The sequence below is a fragment of the Cebidichthys violaceus genome, unplaced genomic scaffold (assembly GCF_023349555.1).
Source record: "Cebidichthys violaceus isolate CVI_PGR_0920_01 unplaced genomic scaffold, fCebVio1.0.p SCAF_25, whole genome shotgun sequence".
Classification (NCBI taxonomy): domain Eukaryota; kingdom Metazoa; phylum Chordata; class Actinopteri; order Perciformes; family Stichaeidae; genus Cebidichthys; species Cebidichthys violaceus.
The window spans coordinates 710,116-729,904 of record NW_027176428.1 but is presented as its reverse complement, the minus strand read 5'-3'; the positions used below and the strand labels follow the sequence as shown (position 1 = coordinate 729,904).

Below are 19,789 nucleotides of genomic sequence, written 5' to 3'. Positions count from 1 at the left end.
AGGACCATGAAAACACAGAAGGAGGACCTCTGGCCTCAGCCTGTGGGACTTTTAGTTGTTAAAGGTAAACAAATAACATCCTCCTTCAAAAAGCACATTCAGTGACAGCTGTCATGAAAATAGCAGTTTTTGTTTTCAAAATCGTCCTCAACTGCAAAAACATCAGCTGTACTTTCATTATTGTGTTTATAAGCAATCAAGGTTTCACCACCGTATTCTAGTATTTATTTATTTACAGTTATTATGAGTGTTTCATTGAGTTCATAGCGTCACAGTGTAGTTGTTTAGCTTGATCACCCTCCACTCCTGTAAATAAACAACAGTTACTTCGTGTCGACGATGGGTGGCGCTCTGTGCCCAGAGATATTTAAATGAGAACATGAATAATGACTTGCTCAGTACCTTTCCTGATGTATTGGAACCAAATACAATAAAAGAGTATCAAGATATAATGATGTCCTCCATTTGATTAATGTTGAGAATATTATTTGTTGTCACGACACGTCCTAAACGCTTGATTTGTTCATTTAGATCCATTTATAATGTAAGTGGACATAAAGAAGTTGACATGCTAATGAATAAACACAAACATGACTTTTTAAGAGCAACACAATTTAGCTTTTTTATTTTAGGTGATAAATGCTTGAAGGCCATGGCCCTGGTTGTTGGCGCATGCGCAATGTAGTGCCACACTGCCCGCGCCGGTGGTGAATGCAACTGGGAGAAATTCAACTGCGTGATCTGGAAGAAGACAGGCGGAGGCGGCGGGACCTGCACTTTGGAGGTGATTACACGGCAGATTTTATACCCAACCGGACAAAGAGGGACTGGAGAACAGGTAGGGAGCCCGTGCTGAGTTCATAATCCCTAAAAACATCGCGACCGAGGCGGGTTTGGTGGATGCGTCAACGGGTTTTTAGATGGTGTAAGTGCCGCATGTCGGCTTCTTGAGTTCAAAACAAACGTGACGAAGTAGCTAATAAAACGTAATGTTTGAACATGTCGTCGTTATGTTAGTGTTGTTGTTGTGTCTCTTGTGTGGGTTATTTTCCCCACTTGGTGCTGTTTAAATGGCTACGTGGGTTTCTTGAGTTGGGGGGAAGTTTATAATGCTTTGCATTTCCACGCCGCGCGTTAACAGCGCGAAAAAGTATGACAAAGTAGGCCCTAGCGCGAGGCCCCGAAGAGCTCTCTCCGTGAGTGAGGCGCTGTTCAGCCAATCAGATGCGAGTATTCCGCCCACACCAGAATCTTTCAACCTGTCACGTTCGCCCAAAGCGCTGACGTAGGCGATGGTTTCCTCTCTCGCGCTACGCCCACTGATTATAAAACGCTGGACAATAAAGTGGTTAAAGCAGCAGACGTCGTCAACAGTTTAATATATATTAACTTAAAACATGTATTTTATGTTAAACGTACAGTTAAAAAAAATAAAATGAATAAAAATGATGCCAGATGCTGTTCTCTCCCTCTTTTATAACAGTAAAATATAAACCCTACGATTAAATTAATCGTTGGAAAATATTATAGTGTAACATTTAAATTAATCCGTTTCCTGCTTCGTGATCGTGGCATCACAAACTCTCTGGCTGTGTCGCTATCGTCTGGTTTTCTTTGTGCAGGTCCATTAAAATGCACCTTTTATATTTTACACACACTGTATTTCTACTGAATAGCATACGGTCTGCTCTCGGATAACGCGGGAGGTGTGTGTGTGTGACTTGCCGCAGACGGAGAGCCATTAGGGTCTTTTTCCACCGTCTTCTATTGTGTCTGTATACGTGAAATCGGCTGACCAGAAAACACGTGGGCCGAGTAGTGCGAAGATATCCGGTTTGAACGCCAATAGCTCCAGACTGCCTCCGCGATGGGGAACCGAGTCGGCTGTAACGCGGAGAACAGTAAGATGTTTCTAATATATATATTATATATAATGTAAACCTTTACATCTTTAAATAAAGGGCGCCGATATCGCCACTCCGTCCTCCGTATGCCTGACAAAGGAGGCGCTGTTATCCGGACGGAATTGACGTTTTCTAGGCGAGACCGATAAGATTTAACCGCCTCCACCAAGCCATAGATAATCAGCAGCAGGACCCGTAGTCTGCATGTATGACGAGACGTTGTTCGATGAGACAATGACCCAATTTACCACAAAATATACTGTTCATCTGACGAGTATTGGCTTGGTGCATTACTGCCTGATGACTGGACCGATGGGGGCTTACAGGAGGAAGTGAAAGCAAGTTCTTGTAGTCATTCTTCCTGATAGGCAGTGAAATAATACTGAATACTCAGATATTGTTCATTTATGATAAAGATGGAACCTGTGTGAGGTCGTGCTTAGACAGCAGGGGGTGTCCCTGCTGTCTTAAACCACTGAAACATCTGGTATTAGTTACACATTTCATCACCATTTGAGGTACATGGCTCACCGTGATTATGTCACTTTTTTATCCCCACTGCGTTTTTCAATGTGTTTTTTAAAACGTGTGTAGTCGTAGCTGTAGCTGCAGTGTGTGGTTAGACTGGTAATGTGTTTTTTTTCTCCCCTGGTCTGGACTGCATCACTGTTCATACAGTGGGAGTGCCACACCAAAGATTGCTACTCTGGTGCAAAGCTGTGATTTAGTCAAATAATTGTTAGTGATGACCCGAGAGAGAGAGACGATGGTCTGTGAAGGCCTTGATAGTCGAGTGTATTGTGTGCTTGGGTATGGCCCAATGTGTGTTTCTCAGTAGTTGTACACAAGGTCATAGGAGGTTGAGATCTGATTGGTATGTTTATTGGTTAATGTGTGTGTGTGTGTGTGTGTGTGTGTGTGTGTGTGTGTGTGTGTGTGTGTGTGTGTGTGTGTGTGTGTGTACAGGAAGGGAGCCTTGATGTGGGCAGTATGAGTAAGACGCCCCCTAACAGAAGAGGGATATCTTTTGAGGTGGGAGCTCAGCTTGAGGCCAGAGACACCCTCAAAAACTGGTGAGTCATGGCCTCGCTCATTCCTCCCCCATCCCTGTGACCGTTCACTTCCCCTCACCCTCCCCTCATAAATTCTCATTCTCTCCATTTTTGGGGCCCGGGTCAGCCATTCTGTATGTCCCACCAAAACGTTTAAGAAAAGGAAAAAAGTGAAGGAAGCCACTCAGACCTAATTTTTTATTTTTTTGCCAGTAAGAAGCAATGAAGCAGCCTTTTGATGAAGGACAGTAATTAACATTATCTGTGACTGTTCATGATGACGGTTTTAATACGCTAAAGATAGAAATGAAGATAGTCATTGGGACATTTTTCTTAAACCAAACCACGTGACATTAGTGTCAAAAGCACAATAATGTGAGCATCCTTTTGGAAAGAACAAGGGACTCTCAGCACAGTCTTTTTAACGTACCGACACAAAACATACAGTTGATATTGGTCCTATTCAACTCCTGGCTGTACCGAAAACATTATAGTAGCCATTAGCACACCATCCTCTCATGATTCATTGAGTTTCTTTATGTTTTTTGACGTTTTCTAGATTGACTAATTTCCCCTGAGCTCACTATATGTTAATAAAGGATAAGGAACTTGAAAACCTCTCCCTGTCCAATCACACATCATTGAATTCCTGTTTGTCGTGTAGGTATGCTGCCAACATAGAGAAGGTGGACTACGAAGGGGAGAAAGTACTTATCCATTACCGCCAGTGGAGCCACCGGTACGACGAGTGGTTTGACTGGACTAGTCCGTACCTGAGGCCCGTGGAGAGGGTTCAGCTGAGGAGGCAGGGCCTGAATGACGACGCTCCCGAACCTGTAAGCATTCAGCGCTTCTCCCGCTTTGGCCTCCGTTACATAAAGAAATTATACATTTTGCCCCATTTATTAGTTATGTTGTGTTCCTCTCGCCTTTAGTTTGTAGTGTATATCTGCTTTGAGGGGTTCTTAAGCTTGATAGTGGGATTTAATTAGCATAAGCCAAATGGATATCTGCTATATACTGTACCACTATGCCGTTCTAATAAAGATGCGCCGACGGTGCTGGTTTTGTTCGCATTTACCAGCTCCAGCATGCCCCTGACCGAGTGTCTCCGTCCTCCTTCCAGGACTTTCAGGTGAACGACAAGGTCCTGGCTAGCTGGTCTGACTGCCGCTTCTACCCCGCTAAGGTCATTTCTGTCAACAAAGATGGTGGGTACCAATAACTTCTATCTATCTTAAAACACTTTCAATATATGGAGACATAGTACTTTTGTTTTTCCTCTTGTTATTCAAGCTGTGTGGTTACAGTACAAGATTGTGCAACATGGAGCACATGGTAGGCAGACATGTTTATAGTTTCACTTTTGCTTTCAAAAAGGAAGCTGCGGCTTTCAATAGCAGCAAGATTACTTTTTCTTTCACTGGCTCAGCGAAGAGAAACTATGAATATAAATCTTTCTGATGCACAAAACTCACACTAACAACAGAAATAACTGTTTAATGGGCTACTTGACTGGCTGCTGGCTCTGGTGTAACACATGTTCTCCTTTGTCCCCCTCAGCATCCTACACTGTGAAGTTCTACGATGGTGTAATCCAGACAGTGAAGGGGATACACGTGAAGCCTTTTATTAAAGAGGTAAATGGAATACGTGAGCATAAACATCCGTGAGAAGTGCCATTTTCTGCTCCGTTTTCCTCAACTTCCTCTCTGTCCTGCCTCCAAATAGAGAGGTGGTGTTGGTGCAGGAGGGAAGTCTCGGTCCTCTGAAAGGAACATGGTCAGGAGGGCCCCGAACCGCAGGGACCGGAGGCCCCAGGAGAACGGAGGCCCCAAGAACAAGCGGGCCAGACGCAGCACGTCCGACCAGGAGGAGGACAGCAACAGCGAGGACGAGGAGCGGGACGAGGGGATGGTCAACGACAAGAACAAGAAAACAAACGGTGAGGTCGAGGCCGCGCCCGCCATCAAACAGGAAGAGGAAATAAAAGAGGAAGCAGACCAGAACAAGGCCAGGGGTGTAGAAAAGGGAACAGGACTCACAAACGGGGTGACGGTGAAAGAAGAAGATGAGCGTAGCGAGGAAAGGTGTCACGTAAACGGAGAGGTGAAAAAGGAAGAGGTGGAAACGGAACCGAGTGGAACAAAGCCATACGCGGAGTCGCCCACTCAGACGTCAGCACAGATGGAGCAGGCGCCTGTCCCTATGACAACCACAGAATCCAATGGAAAGGCGGAACAGAAGCCGAACGTCCAATCGGAAAGCGCTCAGCCTGCAGCGGACGTGCCGCCTCCCCAGCCTGTGAAACGTAAGTGTTAATGAAGTCGATTTAGCAGACGATTCATCGGATCTGTAGAGATGTGAAAACGGGTATATTTGAAGGCGTAAGCAAATAATATTTCTTTCTTTTGCCTTTCGGTAGCGGTAAGGAAACAGGGCTTCCACAACCCCAACAGATTCAGCAGAGAGCCATGTGAGTACAACGCAAAACCTATTGCACACATTCAGCCATCACTTCCATTCTTTGATGTACTTTCTTCGCTTCATGTCGCTCCTTGTTTCAGTGTACCGAGTCATCAAAAACCAACCTCCCCCCGTCTTGTCCATCAACCTCGACCACAACCCGTTTAAGTGCAGCGCTCCCGGCTGCACAAAGTCATTCCGAAAGGCCAAGCTGCTGCACTACCACATGAAATATTACCACGGCGAGGAGCAGCCTCTGGAGGGGGTGCAGACCCGGGCCTCTGAGAAGCAGGCCACCCCCACCACCGGGTTGGACGGCCCCAAGAGAAGGAGAACCATCTCTGCCTCTATGCGTGAGCTCCTCTCTAGTTTCACCTTCATCCTCATTGAACTAACTAGAAAAAAAAGAGACAGAAATGCTGAATCATGACATGCATAAGCATCATCTTTTTAAAGAAGGCTGCTTTGTAAATATTGTGCTTCCAGCCACGTGATATATAGATCAGGGGTTTTTTGGGCTTTTATTTGATATTGTTTTTTTTTCCTCAGACGCTGTCGGGCCGGCCACGGCTCCCCGCGGTGAGGTGAAGACTGCAGGCAGGCGCACATCCGCCCCGCCTGCAGTCAACACCCAGGGCCACCAGCAGAGGGCGCTGCTGAGGGAGAAGAGCAAGGAGAACCAGCTGGACAGAAACGGATGCCAGCACCAGGACAAAGACTCGGACAGGAGTGGCTTCGACGTCGGTAGGTGTCGTGCGGTACGAGTGAGAAAATGAATCGTGATAACCGTGCGCACATGCGAGGCTTTAACTCTTAACACTTACCGGTCCCCAGGGTCAGTAAAAGACAAACTGAAGGAGAAACCGAAACAGAAGGACTTCCTCCGCATTAAACTAAAGAAGAAGAAGAAGAAAAAGAAGGCCAAGTCCGGTAAGACCGGTTCCCCCGGCGTCGGGCCTCCTCTCATATCTGCTGCTCTGCATGTGCACCCACTGTGACACTGTGGAAACGGCTCTCCTGCAAAGCGTTGAGTACTCCTCCATTCACTCCTCTTTGGTGTGCTGGCTGAGCCTTGAGTGTGTGGGAGAAGTGTTACATCTGTCGCTGGCCTCTTGTCACTCAATCAGAACGCTCCAAGTCATTCCTTTAACGCCGCGGCTTCTCGCTTCTGCTCTCGTATATATACGACGACACGGCTGCGGATGAAAAGCCAGATTTAGTTGTGATATTGCCTAATCCAAACACAAATCAAACACATTTCTGTCTATTCCTAGGCATTCACATGTACGTACAGTAGCTCTGGCAGATAATGCCAGTTAAAAATTAAAATGCCTGGAACACGGGCCGCTATTGATTTTTGTCCCTGACTGTTCTTGAGTCTATTATTTGTCCATGTTTGTTTTGCCACAGTTTGTCCCCCCCCCCCCCCCCCCCCCCGATGGGCGTTTGTTTAGCATTTCCAAAGTTGACATTTTGTTCTACATCTGCTCCCCCCCCCCCTTCCCTCCCCCCTCCCCTCCCCTCCCCTCCCCTGTATTGACAGACTACACAGGTAGTGAGGAGAATATTGACATCTCAGTATTGGGTCTTCAGTCCAAATTGAATTTGCCACTCAAATTCCCCCCCTCACACAATCACAAGCCTGAGGCCTACGCCAGCAGGCCCGGATACAGCTGCTCACAGCAGATACATGTGGATGGTGGGTATCTGTGTGTGTGTGTGTGTGTGTGTGTGTGTGTGTGTGTGTGTACTAGCTTGTCTGTGTGGCTGCACATGGCTTCCTCTCCCCTCCATTCCTCTATTTCCTCTGGATTCAATCCATCATGTTGTTGTAGTCTGATGAGCATCATACCTGTTATCTGTGTCTGAATGTTACTCATAACAACACATCATGACCTGCAGAGTCAAACTAGCTGCTGCAGATCAAATCAATACTTTTTTTTTAACGCTTGGTTGATTGAATCCTGAGCTGTTCTTTGCTGCTCCGGCTTGCTTCGTTAAAACTCACACAATGCAACACATTTTGAATCGGTTGAAGAACACGCATTTAGCTAAATCGTGTCATTCTCATGAAAATGAACCGATATGTCTGCTTGTTCCTGTTGCGGTAGATGAGGATAGTGTCAGCGACTGGTCCACTGACAGCTGTGGGTGGAGCGACGATGACTTCGGGGTGGATTTGGACGTCACCACGCCTCCCCTGAGCGTGGACTCCGGGGCCGTGGACACAAGTGACCAGGAGATCGTGCGATGCATCTGTGAGGTGGAGGAAGAGAATGACTTCATGATCCAGGTGAGTCACCACTTGTAGCTCGTCTATTTTTAAAGCACTGAAAGCTCTTTTTTTTGTGTGTGTGTGTTAGTCTTAGGGTTGCATTTCTATAAAACATGCGTGTCCTTCCCTCAGTGTGAAGATTGTTTGTGCTGGCAGCACGGCACCTGCATGGGCCTGCTGGAAGACAATGTTCCAGACCGATACACCTGCCACATCTGCAGAGACCCACCAGGTGAGGCGGAAACAGCAACACCACCGTATAGCTTTGAAGTATACATAATTCAAATTTGTTGACATCAGAGCATCTGTTTGGCTGGTCTGGAAGAGAGCGCTGCAGGCTTCCTCCTCCTAATGAAGTATCATCTGCCACCTAGTGGACAATAAGAATAATGACAGTGTGTACCGTTAACAGTGGACGTATATTTTAAAGTGGCTATTCAACAGTGCGTTGTGTAATAATGCTGTGCTACGTTGTGATTCTGAAGTTCACCGTTTTTCAAGTATTTTTTTTTTTTTAAACAAATTTGATCATAAATCTGCATAATTATTTCCACAGATCTTTCCTGAGGAAAGAGGCTAAAACAGTTTTAACTGCAGAATGACGATCCATTCATTATGCTTCAGATAAACTCTGAAGCTTGTTAATTTGCATTCATCATTCTCATCAAACAGTGGAACTTCAGGATGTTTGCAGAATGCTGCAGATTGTCTATTGGCTCATTGATTTGTAAAAGAATAAGAAGTAGAAGTATCTTCCCTTGGCCTGAAACCTGCTGACCATTCAGTTTTCAGCATTAAGAGGAAAATAGTCAGAAATTCTGTCGGCGTATAGGAGCTTAGTGTGTCCACAGTACATGTGGAAATAAAGAGAAATGTATATCTACTTGTATTAAGAGCAAACGCTGCCACGGTGAAGGAGACAGAGCTGCTATTCATGATCGGAGCAAGTGGAACACATCGCAAAACGGCTTTACTTACTTTGCATTCACTCATTGCAATTCACTCATTGCGTTTGATAATCTTTGCAATTTGTTCGTCATTTCCAGGTCAGAGGCAGAGTCTGCGCTACTGGTACGACCGTGAGTGGTTGAGCAGCGGTCACATGTACGGCTTGTCCTTCCTGGATGAGAACTACTCTCACCAAAACGCCAAGAAAATCACCACCACCCACCAGCTGCTGGGAGACGTGCACCACGTGGTCGAGATTCTCAACGGACTGCAGCTCAAGATGAGCATCCTACAGTGAGTACAGCAGGAAGACACTCGAATGACATGTGGAGCATGACAGAAATGATTGTTTCCTCGCCCCGGCTTCTATTAAACGTTTCATTATTTACTCGTTTTATGTGACTGTGGTCTAATCTTTCCTTTTGGCCTTTCAGGAGCAATACTCACCCAGACCTGCAGCTGTGGCGGCAGCCCTGGAAGCACTTGGAGCGGTCGCGGACCGCCTCGGACTCGTGGCGCGGCAGTGACGCCGCTCCGTCGCCCGCGACTCCCGACGAGGACATGAGCCGAGGGGAAATTTTAATGTCCAACGCTCTGGAGAAGCTGAGCCGGGCGGCCACAGCCGCCACCTCCTCCTCGTCCGGCTCCTCCTTCCCCTTCCCGTCCTTCCAGGACTCGTACATTACCAGTGAACATTGCTACCAGAAGCCCAGGGCGTATTACCCGGCGGTGGAGCAGAGGCTGGTGGTGGAGACCCGACAGGGCTCGGAGCTGGAGGACAGCATGAGGAGCACGGAGGAGCTGTTGGAGCGGGAGCAGCGCTACGGAAGCCTGCTGGAGACAGACAAGCCCAAATCAACAGGCACCAACTACAAGGTTAGGACTTGTGTGGTCACTATAGACTCAAGCTCTCGCACCATTCTGTACACTTTTACATTAGAAGCAGGTAAGTTGGGACATTAAATCTGAGTTACTCCAGTGATTCAAGGATTTGTCTGACCACCAATCTTTAAACCTTTTCGGTTGTTTTGTCTCTTGTGTGCTTGAACAGTGTTTGTATAAAGAGGTCTAAACCTGCTTGTTCTGAAAATCCTGCCTTTTGACGGTTTCCCCTGAACGCCTCTAGGCTTCGATGGGTGGCTCTTGGTCCCAGGCTGAGACGAGGGAGGAGGGAGGAAGAGGTCCCGGAGAGGCGGCCGATAACAGCAAGCAGCACCAACAGAGGCAGATCAACCTGCTGGACCACATAGACTCAGTCCAGGACGAGGTCTCGCACAGGATGGACTTCATTGAGAGGGAGCTGGACGGTAAGACCTACGGAGACGTTGACCCGGTTCTTGTCTCTTTAGCAGGGCGCGAAACTTTGAGCCTAGATGTGTAGGAAATGTTGAAGATGACTTTAACAAGGTTCGTCGTTCCTGACGAACACTCAGTGTTGAGAACTGGGTCAGGCACACATGTACAATTTAGGAACCCACTCAGTGTTGAGCACTAAATATAAACACATTTTGCTTTTGATGATTCATGATATTATTCAACAGCACGGAGCACATTGTCAGGCACTAGTGGTTGAGAGGATTGCATCAAAGCCAGCATACTGAAACACTCCCAACGCGGTGTGTCTTTAAGAACAGGATAGTCTTTGTGTTTCCCCACGGGCTCTGCTAACCTCTGGTCCTTGTTCTGCCCCCCCCCCAGTGCTGGAGAGCTGGCTGGACTACACCGGGGAGCTGGAGCCTCCTGAACCTTTGGCCCGTCTGCCTCAGCTCAAACAACGCATGAAACGGCTGCTGACACAGCTGGGAAAAGTGCAGCAGATCGCCCTGTTCAGCTCCACATGAGGGCGCCAGAGAGCAGAGTCGGTCAGTCGGTCGGTCCCCACACAGCATGCTGGAGCAGTGCAGCGGAGGAAAGCCCACTGGTCTCCGGCTGCAAAGATACCGACGATTAGTGCAAGACTCGGATTGTTCCGCACATCCTCTGTGACCAGACTTAAAAAAAAAAAAAAAAAGAAAGGTTCTGTGTGGTGTAATCCGATGCTGCAGCCAGCCATTGTCATATATTAACGTTTTATATGAACATGTAATGGAAAGCTGGCATCATAAATCAGGACGAAACACAAAAAGTAACCTCGTAAACGCAGGAGAAACTCCTCCGGACCAGATTACACTTCTATGGTTCCCATGCAACTCTAAACCTAATGAATGCCTTTTTGTCTGAGCTACTGCTTAACGTCGCCCTGTCTCTCTCTCTCTCTCAGTACACAGCGCTTTACACGCAGAAGCTTTATATTTGAACTTGCAATTCAGTTCTTTGCAATAGTTTTCAAATGCTCACTGTTTTGTTTGTTTGTTTGTTTTTTTTGCATCAACAATGTCCCAAAGTTCCATTTTGGTCACCCGACACGTCATACTGCATTAATACGCTTTGCTGCAGGTGTGGACAGACGGTAACTTGAAGACACCCAGTGTGTAAGGACACTGAAACGAGCAGTCTCTACAAATCATTAGTTCTGTTTTTGATCTACTCAAGGGTTTGTTTTTTTTACTACACTGTGAAGTTATTTTTGTCTGGAATCAAAGGCATCTTATTTTCTCGGTTTTAGAGACGAGTGTGATTTCTGTTCTGTCTGAAACTGTAATGCTTCTTCTTTTCTAACGGTCCTCTCATGAGTGTTACGGTTTTCTAAGTTAATCTCTCTGTGTTTGTTAGTTACTGCATCCTTTACTTCAATTTAGTATCGCATCGCTGTTGCTGTAGCACTTGACCCATGATTCACTGAAACCTGTAACGTGGACGTGTCTTTTCTTCAGCTAGCATCTCGTGCTTTGACAAATACTACTATGAAGACATGCAAAGATTTCTTTTCCCTTTCTGTTCCGTTTCATCCGTTTATTTACAGTATTTGGCTTGTTTGTAAATATGTTATTCAGAAAATGTGCTCTTCTTTATTGAAAACATCCTCCAAATTCATTTATTGTATGCTACTGTACTGTAAGTGTGTGGCTTAGAAGCAGGGAAATGTCAAAAACAATGCAAACAGATCTGCTGGTACATAAATAAACTATCATTCTTATTAATCACCACGGATATATTCTTGGCTATTTTCTCAAAGTTTGCAGATTTCCTCCTCGTCCTATTTATCCCTCCGTCAACAACAACAACACCACCAGTGCAGTTAACGGTTGCATCATTCAGAGTTTGAGGTAACATGTTTGTGCTCTTATACAATCAGATTGAAATTGAGGGCAGCGGGTAGTAGTCATGAAGGGCCGCGCTCAAAACTAGAGGAAACCCTGCTGATGTGCCACTGAGCAAGGCATTCGACCAACACCTCGACAGTAAAGCTGCTCATGACCAAAGACAGAGCGCTGGTTGCACCGGACTGCTGCAGTTCGGGTGAAATCTAAAGGAGAAGGACTTTTATGGAGAAAAAAAAAAAAAGATTGCGTGCATACATGATGAAATGTGTTTTTTATTACGTAGCCGATTTGGTTACATAATCAGATTGAAAATAGAAACTTGATGGGATTTCTAATCGGTTAATCTCCAAAATTTGAGCCAGCATCATGTGGTGTTTCATCAGGACAAATGATATGTTCCTCACGAACATTGTCGTTGGACTATTACCAAACATGGGGCTTGAAAAAGACAAATACCCTTAATTTAAAAAAATCTAAATAAAATAAATACAATTATCTCTTATCAAAAGTGAGTGTTTACTCTCAGAGATGCGCTGTCTGCCTTCTATTTTAACCCAAGACTGCTGAAATAAAGTTGGTATATACATCATGAAACGTACTTTAAGGCCGTGAATGCAGTTTAAATTTAAATACATTTAATTTATCAGTAACATTATAGGTAGTGTGAGCCTTCTTCATTCTGCTTTCCCCGAGTCTCGTCCTCATCATTTCGGAGCGGAGTGAGACCTCCTGCTGTCTCCTCTTATCTGTGGTGAGCACCGCCTCCTCTCATTGGCTCCTCCTGTCTGTGGGTGTGCAACGCCTCCTCTCATTGGCTCCTCCTGTCTGTGGGTGTGCAACGCCTCCTCTCATTGGCTCCTCCCGTCTGTGGTGTGCAACGCCTCCTCTCATTGGCTCCTCCTGTCTGTGGGCGTGTACCGCCTCCTCTCATTGGCTCCTCCGCTATGTCTGCGACGCAGCGCGTAGTTCCGCCCCAGAGTCACATCGAAATACTAGTTGAGGCAGACGAGAGAGAGAGCGGCGTGTACTGTACACCTAAATATTAACATTTCCTTTAATACTGAACAATATACTCGGAGAGGAATTAGCCGGAAGCCAGCGGACACTTATTTTTACCGACGAGGTGAGTCTTAAATCCGTGTTTTCGCGATAGTTTCTTCCCGTTTACCATCTGCAGATGTGCTCGATGCCACAGGAGATTATCTGCAGCTCAATTGAATGGAGTTCATTTCGCTGCTTCTCTCAACAGTAAATGCGACATGACGACTATTTTCACACCGTATCTTCATTGTTGTCGATGCGGTACGATTTGGTGTTAGTTTGTTTTTTTCTGTTAAGATAGTGTACGTGTTAAATAATAACTTAATATAACGGGACGAGGCCTGTCACGATGCGTTATACATCGTAAATTATCGAGCTAAGAAATGTTGTCGAATAGCTTAAATATTGATGAAAATTAACACAGTGATACAGTTCAAACTCAGGAATAACGTCAGGTATTATCCTTATATACTGACAAGTTACCAGTTTTAGGTTTTTAGGTTATAAACTCACTGTTATGTGTCATAAAATACAAGCTTTACAAGTAGGTTTATTAGAGGAATACTGATATTGTTTTTAGTTTGAACAGGAAGTCTTGAACGCTACTTAAAAAGGCCCCAAACACTGTGTGTTGAATGTGTCTTGTCTCTCATGGTGTCACTGTTCTGTAGATTATACTCTTTAATCTTCAAATTTTTTTCCAAAACACTGTCTTGAGTCGACACATGTCAGATCCATCTTTATCCACCATATCAGTCATGATGATGATGATGATGATGATGATGTAGCTGCAGGTGTGACACCGTTCAGACACCACGTGACATGTGACAATGTCAGTGGTGGCCATGCGAAGGTCACCCAGGTGGGGAAGTATGAGAGAGAGAGAGAGAGAGAGAGAGAGAGAGAGAGAGAGAGAGAGAGAGAGAGGGGGGGGGGGGGCATCAGGTGTTTCCCCAACTATCTAAAATAACCACATCTTGGGATATATTTTTAAAAAGTGCATGTTCTACACTTTCCCCAGTAAAGCTAGTAAAGTACGAAAGACAGTAAAGTAATCATGGTTATAGGAAATGTATTAAATACCCTTTTAAGTTTGTGTTAAGTACCACAGGCACAGAATACACAATCTGTGTATTACAGCCTTAATTCTGGCATCTAATAGTTTATGTTTTATTGTTTCATGGTGGGTGGGGGGGAGGGGGGTTACATTCAGGTGTTCTATCTCCCACAACGCCCCCCAGCAGTGTCACATGATCAGTAAGGCTTTAGTGGCGCTTACACAACAAGCAACCGCCGGGCGTTTGTTGTCTTTGACAACATTGTCACAAAAGACGGTTGTGAAGCCTTGAAAAAGAGAATAAGATTTATTTTTTTAAAACTACAAACAGAAAGCTTCTGTCTTGTGTTTTGTTCGCAGGAGAACGAGCAGACGGTGGGTATAGTTTGAGGTTTATTGCCGTATCGTTGGAGGCAATCCGCTCCAAGTTGATTATTAGGCCGAGTGCAAACCTACTGCCTAACTAAAGGGAGTGTTAAAAGTTGTTAATTAAGCCACACATTGAAACGCGTTGGGCTCCACTGACATTGGAATCATTTGAAATGGGATTTACTACGATACTTTGTTTTCTAAACGGTCCGATTTTCTTCACATTCTTCTCACCTATGGAGGAATTCCACCTTCCACAAGTGTAAATTAAAACAAACTTGTTTAATTCTGTAAGTGAATGATCCAAAGTATTTTCAATATGTCACCGTCAAGAAACGCCACTATTAAGGTGCCTCTCGGGGCTTGTTTTCCGACTTACACGTGCATTATTTCAGGGATTACAGAGCACAGAACAAGCCAGAAGTGCTCCCGCGTTAGAAGAGGATTTCTTGCAGGGATGAATGTCAGGATGTGAGGGAATAACGCTCACTAGAGAGACGGAGACAGTAATTAAGCCGCTGTGCTGACAGTCGGTCTGGTGTTCACTCTCACCTCAGCATTACTGAGTCGACAGCAGAGCAAAACACAACCTGCGCCACAGACATTTACTGGGATTCTTGTCATACTTGGAAATATACCAGGTTCTTATGAGAAAGAGCTCTTCTTCTTTTTTTTGTAACTGGACTGCATCTGTAATTTAAGCTGTACCCGGCCCGGGAGTTTCAGCACAAAAACAGCTGATGTAAACTATTCCAGGTGAGCTGCTTCTATTTCCCTTGACCCCAGCTGAACTGCGCAGCTATCTCGTGTTTCCTCGCTCCGTCGGTCTTTACCCGGGGATGAAATTGAGGATAAATATACTTGTAGAAAACAAAGAAAATGACAAAAACACGAGAGACGGACCTAGCGGGCTTTGTGTGGGTCCACCGCATTTATCAGACGCCCTTATCGGCTGAAGGGAAGGGGCTCTTGTCTGTCTCCATTTTCTTCATCAACATCGGCCTTACAACTCAGCAGGTGGTGATGAAGAGAGGCAGAGCACAGGTGGTGATGAAGAGAGGCAGAGCACAGGTGGTGAGCTTGTTGATCTCAAAGCGTTGGATACGAGCCAAGCTGGACCTCTCGGATGTCCCCCGGACCGTCCTTCAGCGCCGCCGTTCATTTAGGATCGTTTTGTATGGGAGAGAAGTGGGGAAGCAAAGACAGTGGACGTTCCCGCCCTCCGCTGAGACGAATCCCAGTTTTGTCATAGACATAAGTGAGCGAGCGCACACTAAGCTCTCTGAAGCAGCATGCAGATGTCTTCACGCCGTCTTATTATAAATCATTTCATACTTGGCTGACTTTAATGGTTTGGGGATCACCCAGGGAAGTTAAATGCTTTAGTGGTGGGTTATCGTGACCGAGCAAACGACAGATACGGTGCCCTGGTGGTTTGAAGAACCCCCCCCCCCCCAGGGCTTTCTACTCGGAAGCTTTTTCAAATTCAGTCCGAGACGAAACCCAAAAGCCCCAAATCATCAAACGCTCAAATTTCACTTGTAGAGATCGCGTCCCTGGTGAGAGCAGCTCAGCCCGAGTCGTGACTTGTATGTGTGATGTGTACGTGGTGTTGATGCATACGAAGGAGATAAATTATTGGTTATGCCTTTTTTATGACTCATTTGATGCGTTATCGCTGCACTGAATGTTAATGAGAGCCGGGCGGTAAAGCTTTGCTTGTTGTGATGAGGAGAGAATAGCTTTATGAAAATGACGGTGGAAAAGGTCATTTGATTTCAGAGGCAACCACCAGCGGAGTCTAGGACGGCTTGTGTGTGTGTGTGTGTGTGTGTGTGTGTGTGTGTGTGTGTGTGTGTGTGTGTGTGTGTGTGTGTGTGTGTGTGTGTGTGTGTGTGTGTGTGTGGGGGGGGGGGGGGGGGGGGGGGGGGTTGCCAAGGACACCGCCGACCTCCACGTCGAGCATTCGTAAGATAAGTAGATGCCAGAGAAGCCACCTCTGTGTTTCTGTGGGAGATTGAGTTGTCATTAATCAGTCATTGAGACGGCCCAGCTGACCACACGGATAACTCTGTTAGCAGAGGCCGTGTTCCTGTGAGGCAACAGGCCTCTCAGCACTGATTCACACACTGAAGACACACGGAGACGCGTTTCTGATTCAAAGGGCTCGGTGGACTCAAGAGGTCTTCTCATGTCTCCGTGCTGCGTTAATATTTTATGGAAGCGTTTCTTAAGTTTCCTCCCCAGCTTGTTGAACGGGATTCTGTAGGTGTGTGTGTGTGTGTGTGTGTGTGTGTGTGCGTGTGCGTGTGCGTGTGTGTGTGTGTGTGTGTGTGTGTGTGTGTGTGTGTGTGTGAGAGAGAGAGCTAGTGGCCGGGCTACACAGATGGCCTCTCTGCTGCCTCCACAGCTGCCCTTCAGGCCAGCCTGACCGCGGTCGACAGATCCTGGTGAGAGCCTCCAGCAGGACTTCGCTGCTCTGGAAACTGCCCACTCACATCAGCCAGCTGGGACCCCAGGACACACACACACACACACACTCACTCTCAGACACACACACACACACACACACACACGTAGCCCCCTTCTCGCACTTTTATCTTTCTCTTCGCTGTCTGCACAACTAAGCCAGGCAGAGGAAATCCCCCACAGACTGAGCGTCAGCTAGCCTAGCATAGTAGAGTAGGGCAGGTACTCCGTTAGCAGCCCTGAGTGCAGGTCCGACAGAACCAGCCATTCAGTCTTATTTATAGCAGATACCGGGAGGAGCTAGGAGAGACTCATTCAGTCCTCTCACTTCTCTCTGACCCGTCACAGCAGATTTATCTCGACTCGTCGGTCTCTCGGCGCCGCCGTTACTAGTGATGATATGTTGTTGTTTTTTCTCTTCTTCTTTCACCTCATCCTCCCTCCCTCCATGCCTTCGTTTGTGTGAGACTTGTCTAGGAGTGTGTGTATTGATTTATTGATGAGGTGTGTCATGTAGCTACAGCTATCTAAATTGCTGTCTGTATTGCCGCGTTCTCTTATTAGTTTATTTATCATCGTTTGAAAGGATCTGCTGTGGCAGTTCCCTACAGGGTTTTATTTAGAGTCGAAGGAAAGATGAAAAACATAATTTGTGTGCGTGTGTGCGTGTGTGTGTGTGTGTGTGTGTGTGTGTGTGTGTGTGTGTGTGTGTGTGTGTGTGTGTGCATGCGTGTGGGCCAACCACAGAGTTAATATATTGCCAAATGTTGCCATTGTCTACACTTACAGCTTGTAATGTAGAGCCATTAGTATCTTTTCTTTATGGCTGGATAATGTGACTAAAAACCTTCATTATGCCAAAGTTCAGCTGGAAAGTAAAGTACATAAATGCGTAATATTTCGTTTCTGATATCTTTATCCTGATAGATTATGAACAGCCAAAGTGCCATAAAACAAATGGGTGACGTACGGTGACTTCATCCACTCGTTATGTACAGTTTATGGGTCTAATCGGCTAAAACAAGCAAAAGCTGTGTGTAGTACTACACTGTTAGATATTATATATATTGTTCTAGCCCTTCTCAGTTCAATTATATGGCATTCAGACACATTTTAAGTTTAAAAAAAATTGCATTATGAGTAGATTTAGGGCAGATTTAGGTTAATTGTTCAGTCTTAGTTCAATACAAGAAAAGAAGGTTTTTCAGAGGAAACGAATGCAGCTTAGCGCAGGGACTACTTCTTTTGCAGGAAGACCAAAATAGACTGACTGTGTGGCTCCAGTACAATGTTCTGAGCAGAGTCCTTACATATCATACACATGCAAAATTCATAACATGACTACGCACACTTCCTTGTCTGACACGGGCTTAATGGATAAATTGAGTTTCCAGTTTGCTGGTCTGAAACATCACTTCACCAGTGGATGAAAATATTGCTGTTGGTCCCCGGATCTGTATCGGCTCAGTAAATGTAGCATGCCGCTGGAAGATATGACAAATAGTTTTATGAACCGTAGCGCACCGTATTTAGGAAGCCGCTCGGTCCTCGGAGACTCTCTGGCTGCGCGTGTTTTCACGAGCGTGCTGATGATGCCGATAGATATGTGGTTATAAATCAATTCAGCTCGATGAAACTCTTTAATCTCATAAGACCATTAGCAGATAAAGTGGCCCCTCGAGGAATAAGGTAATTCTTTAAAAGCCCTCAGAGTAATGGGTGGGGTCTTGCACTCAAGTTGCTTTGCAGGATTAGAGATGTGTTTCAGTGTGTATACAGTATGTGTTACTGTGTGTGTGTGTGTGTGTGTGTGTGTGTGTGTGTGTGTGTGTGTGTGTGTGTGTGTGTGGTGTGTGGTGTGTGTGTGTGTGTATTTATAGACTATATAAAGAAGTGGACGTAGTCAGCTTGACGTCACCCAGTGGTTTGTGGACTGCAGTTATGAGCGACCTGTATCACCCTAAAACATATCCTGCTTTATGCTCTATTTTACTCTGAATGGGACAATAATCAGTCTTTATTGAGGAAGAATTGCAACTAGAGATTGAGACCATAAACTCAATGTTTACAATGTTTACAAATCAAGTGAGAAGTAGCATCATTTTCTCATAGACTTTCATACAATCAGACTTCTTTTTGCAACCAGAGAAGTCGCCCCCTGCTGGCCATTAGAAATAATGCAACTTTAAGAAACCTCCTCATTGGCTTCACTCTTCAGAGCCAGAGGTTGCCGCCTGGTCTTTAGATGGAGTTTGCCTGTTTACACGGGTGTCTGTTTGTGTTTGTGAGTGGTGTCCCTAATCCTGCGTGAGTATAGAGGCCAGGGTTTGGGGGGGGGGGGGGTCAGTGCAGTGGCTGCTATGTGCCAATGAGTGTCTCTGCTGATGAATCAGTTTTGGTCCTCGCAGGCACACACAGAACACTTCAAGTGACGGACGATCGGTTTAGGATTTCCTCTGTGAAAAACGATGCAGATGTGCGGTTCATTAGACACATGTTTTAAGAGACAAAGACGCGCACACTATGAGTGTATCTCATAACACGGTCGTGGCTCTCCTCCAAAATCAGATTTGTGTGGCTTATACTTTCACAGCAGCACCCGCAGTTTATTGTGTGTGAAGATATCTCATGTCCCATCCCAAGTAAAACCTCTTCAACATTTGTATCACTCGCGTTTTGAGTTATAGCTGGCCAGAGGCTCGGGGTATTAAATGTGGTTCCGCCGTCAGATTCGGTTTCCAAATAAGGGGACGAGTCAATTATAGTAATGCAGTATTTAGCATTCATTAGATCTTCTTAATCTCGGAAGGTTCAAAGACGGAGGCCGGTGTTCCGAGGAAGATTTGTTTCTCGTATTAATGGTCTTAAAATAGTTTTGCAGGTTGAGCTGCTTATCGTTCTTTTTGTCTTTTCAACGTTATTTTTTTGCTTTGTCTCATATTCAGCGGTCATCTACACACACATCTGTGTGCACACGGCCGCTATGTGAACGTACAGCTGAGCAG

General features: G+C 45.7%; 2 protein-coding genes across 9 annotated transcripts in view; both read left to right on the top strand.

The window, feature by feature from the left end:
* Positions 1-702: 702 nt before the first annotated feature.
* Positions 703-11,728, top strand: phf20a (PHD finger protein 20, a). 7 transcript variants are annotated; one of them, XM_068720132.1, is made up of 17 exons: positions 703-838; positions 2,871-2,977; positions 3,621-3,792; positions 4,083-4,167; positions 4,520-4,596; positions 4,688-5,267; positions 5,382-5,432; positions 5,524-5,775; positions 5,972-6,166; positions 6,257-6,352; positions 6,966-7,121; positions 7,534-7,715; positions 7,830-7,929; positions 8,744-8,939; positions 9,080-9,521; positions 9,772-9,952; positions 10,344-11,728. In XM_068720132.1, the coding sequence occupies exons 2-17, from the start codon at positions 2,895-2,897 to the stop codon at positions 10,484-10,486; spliced, it is 2,991 nt and encodes a 996-aa protein (XP_068576233.1). In that variant the 5' UTR covers positions 703-838; positions 2,871-2,894; the 3' UTR covers positions 10,487-11,728. The 7 variants fall into 7 exon arrangements, with proteins under 7 accessions (XP_068576233.1, XP_068576231.1, XP_068576237.1 ...); XM_068720130.1 differs by having other exon boundaries at positions 4,041-4,167; XM_068720131.1 differs by having other exon boundaries at positions 710-784; positions 4,041-4,167.
* A 1,100-nt stretch (positions 11,729-12,828) lies between these two features.
* The window catches only part of ndrg3a (ndrg family member 3a), a 30,328-nt gene continuing 23,367 nt past the window's right edge, over positions 12,829-19,789 (top strand). For both annotated transcript variants that reach the window (XM_068720577.1, XM_068720576.1), the window contains exon 1: positions 12,829-12,971. The gene's annotated coding sequence lies outside the window, so the exon portion shown is untranslated. The remainder of the gene's footprint in view (positions 12,972-19,789) is intronic.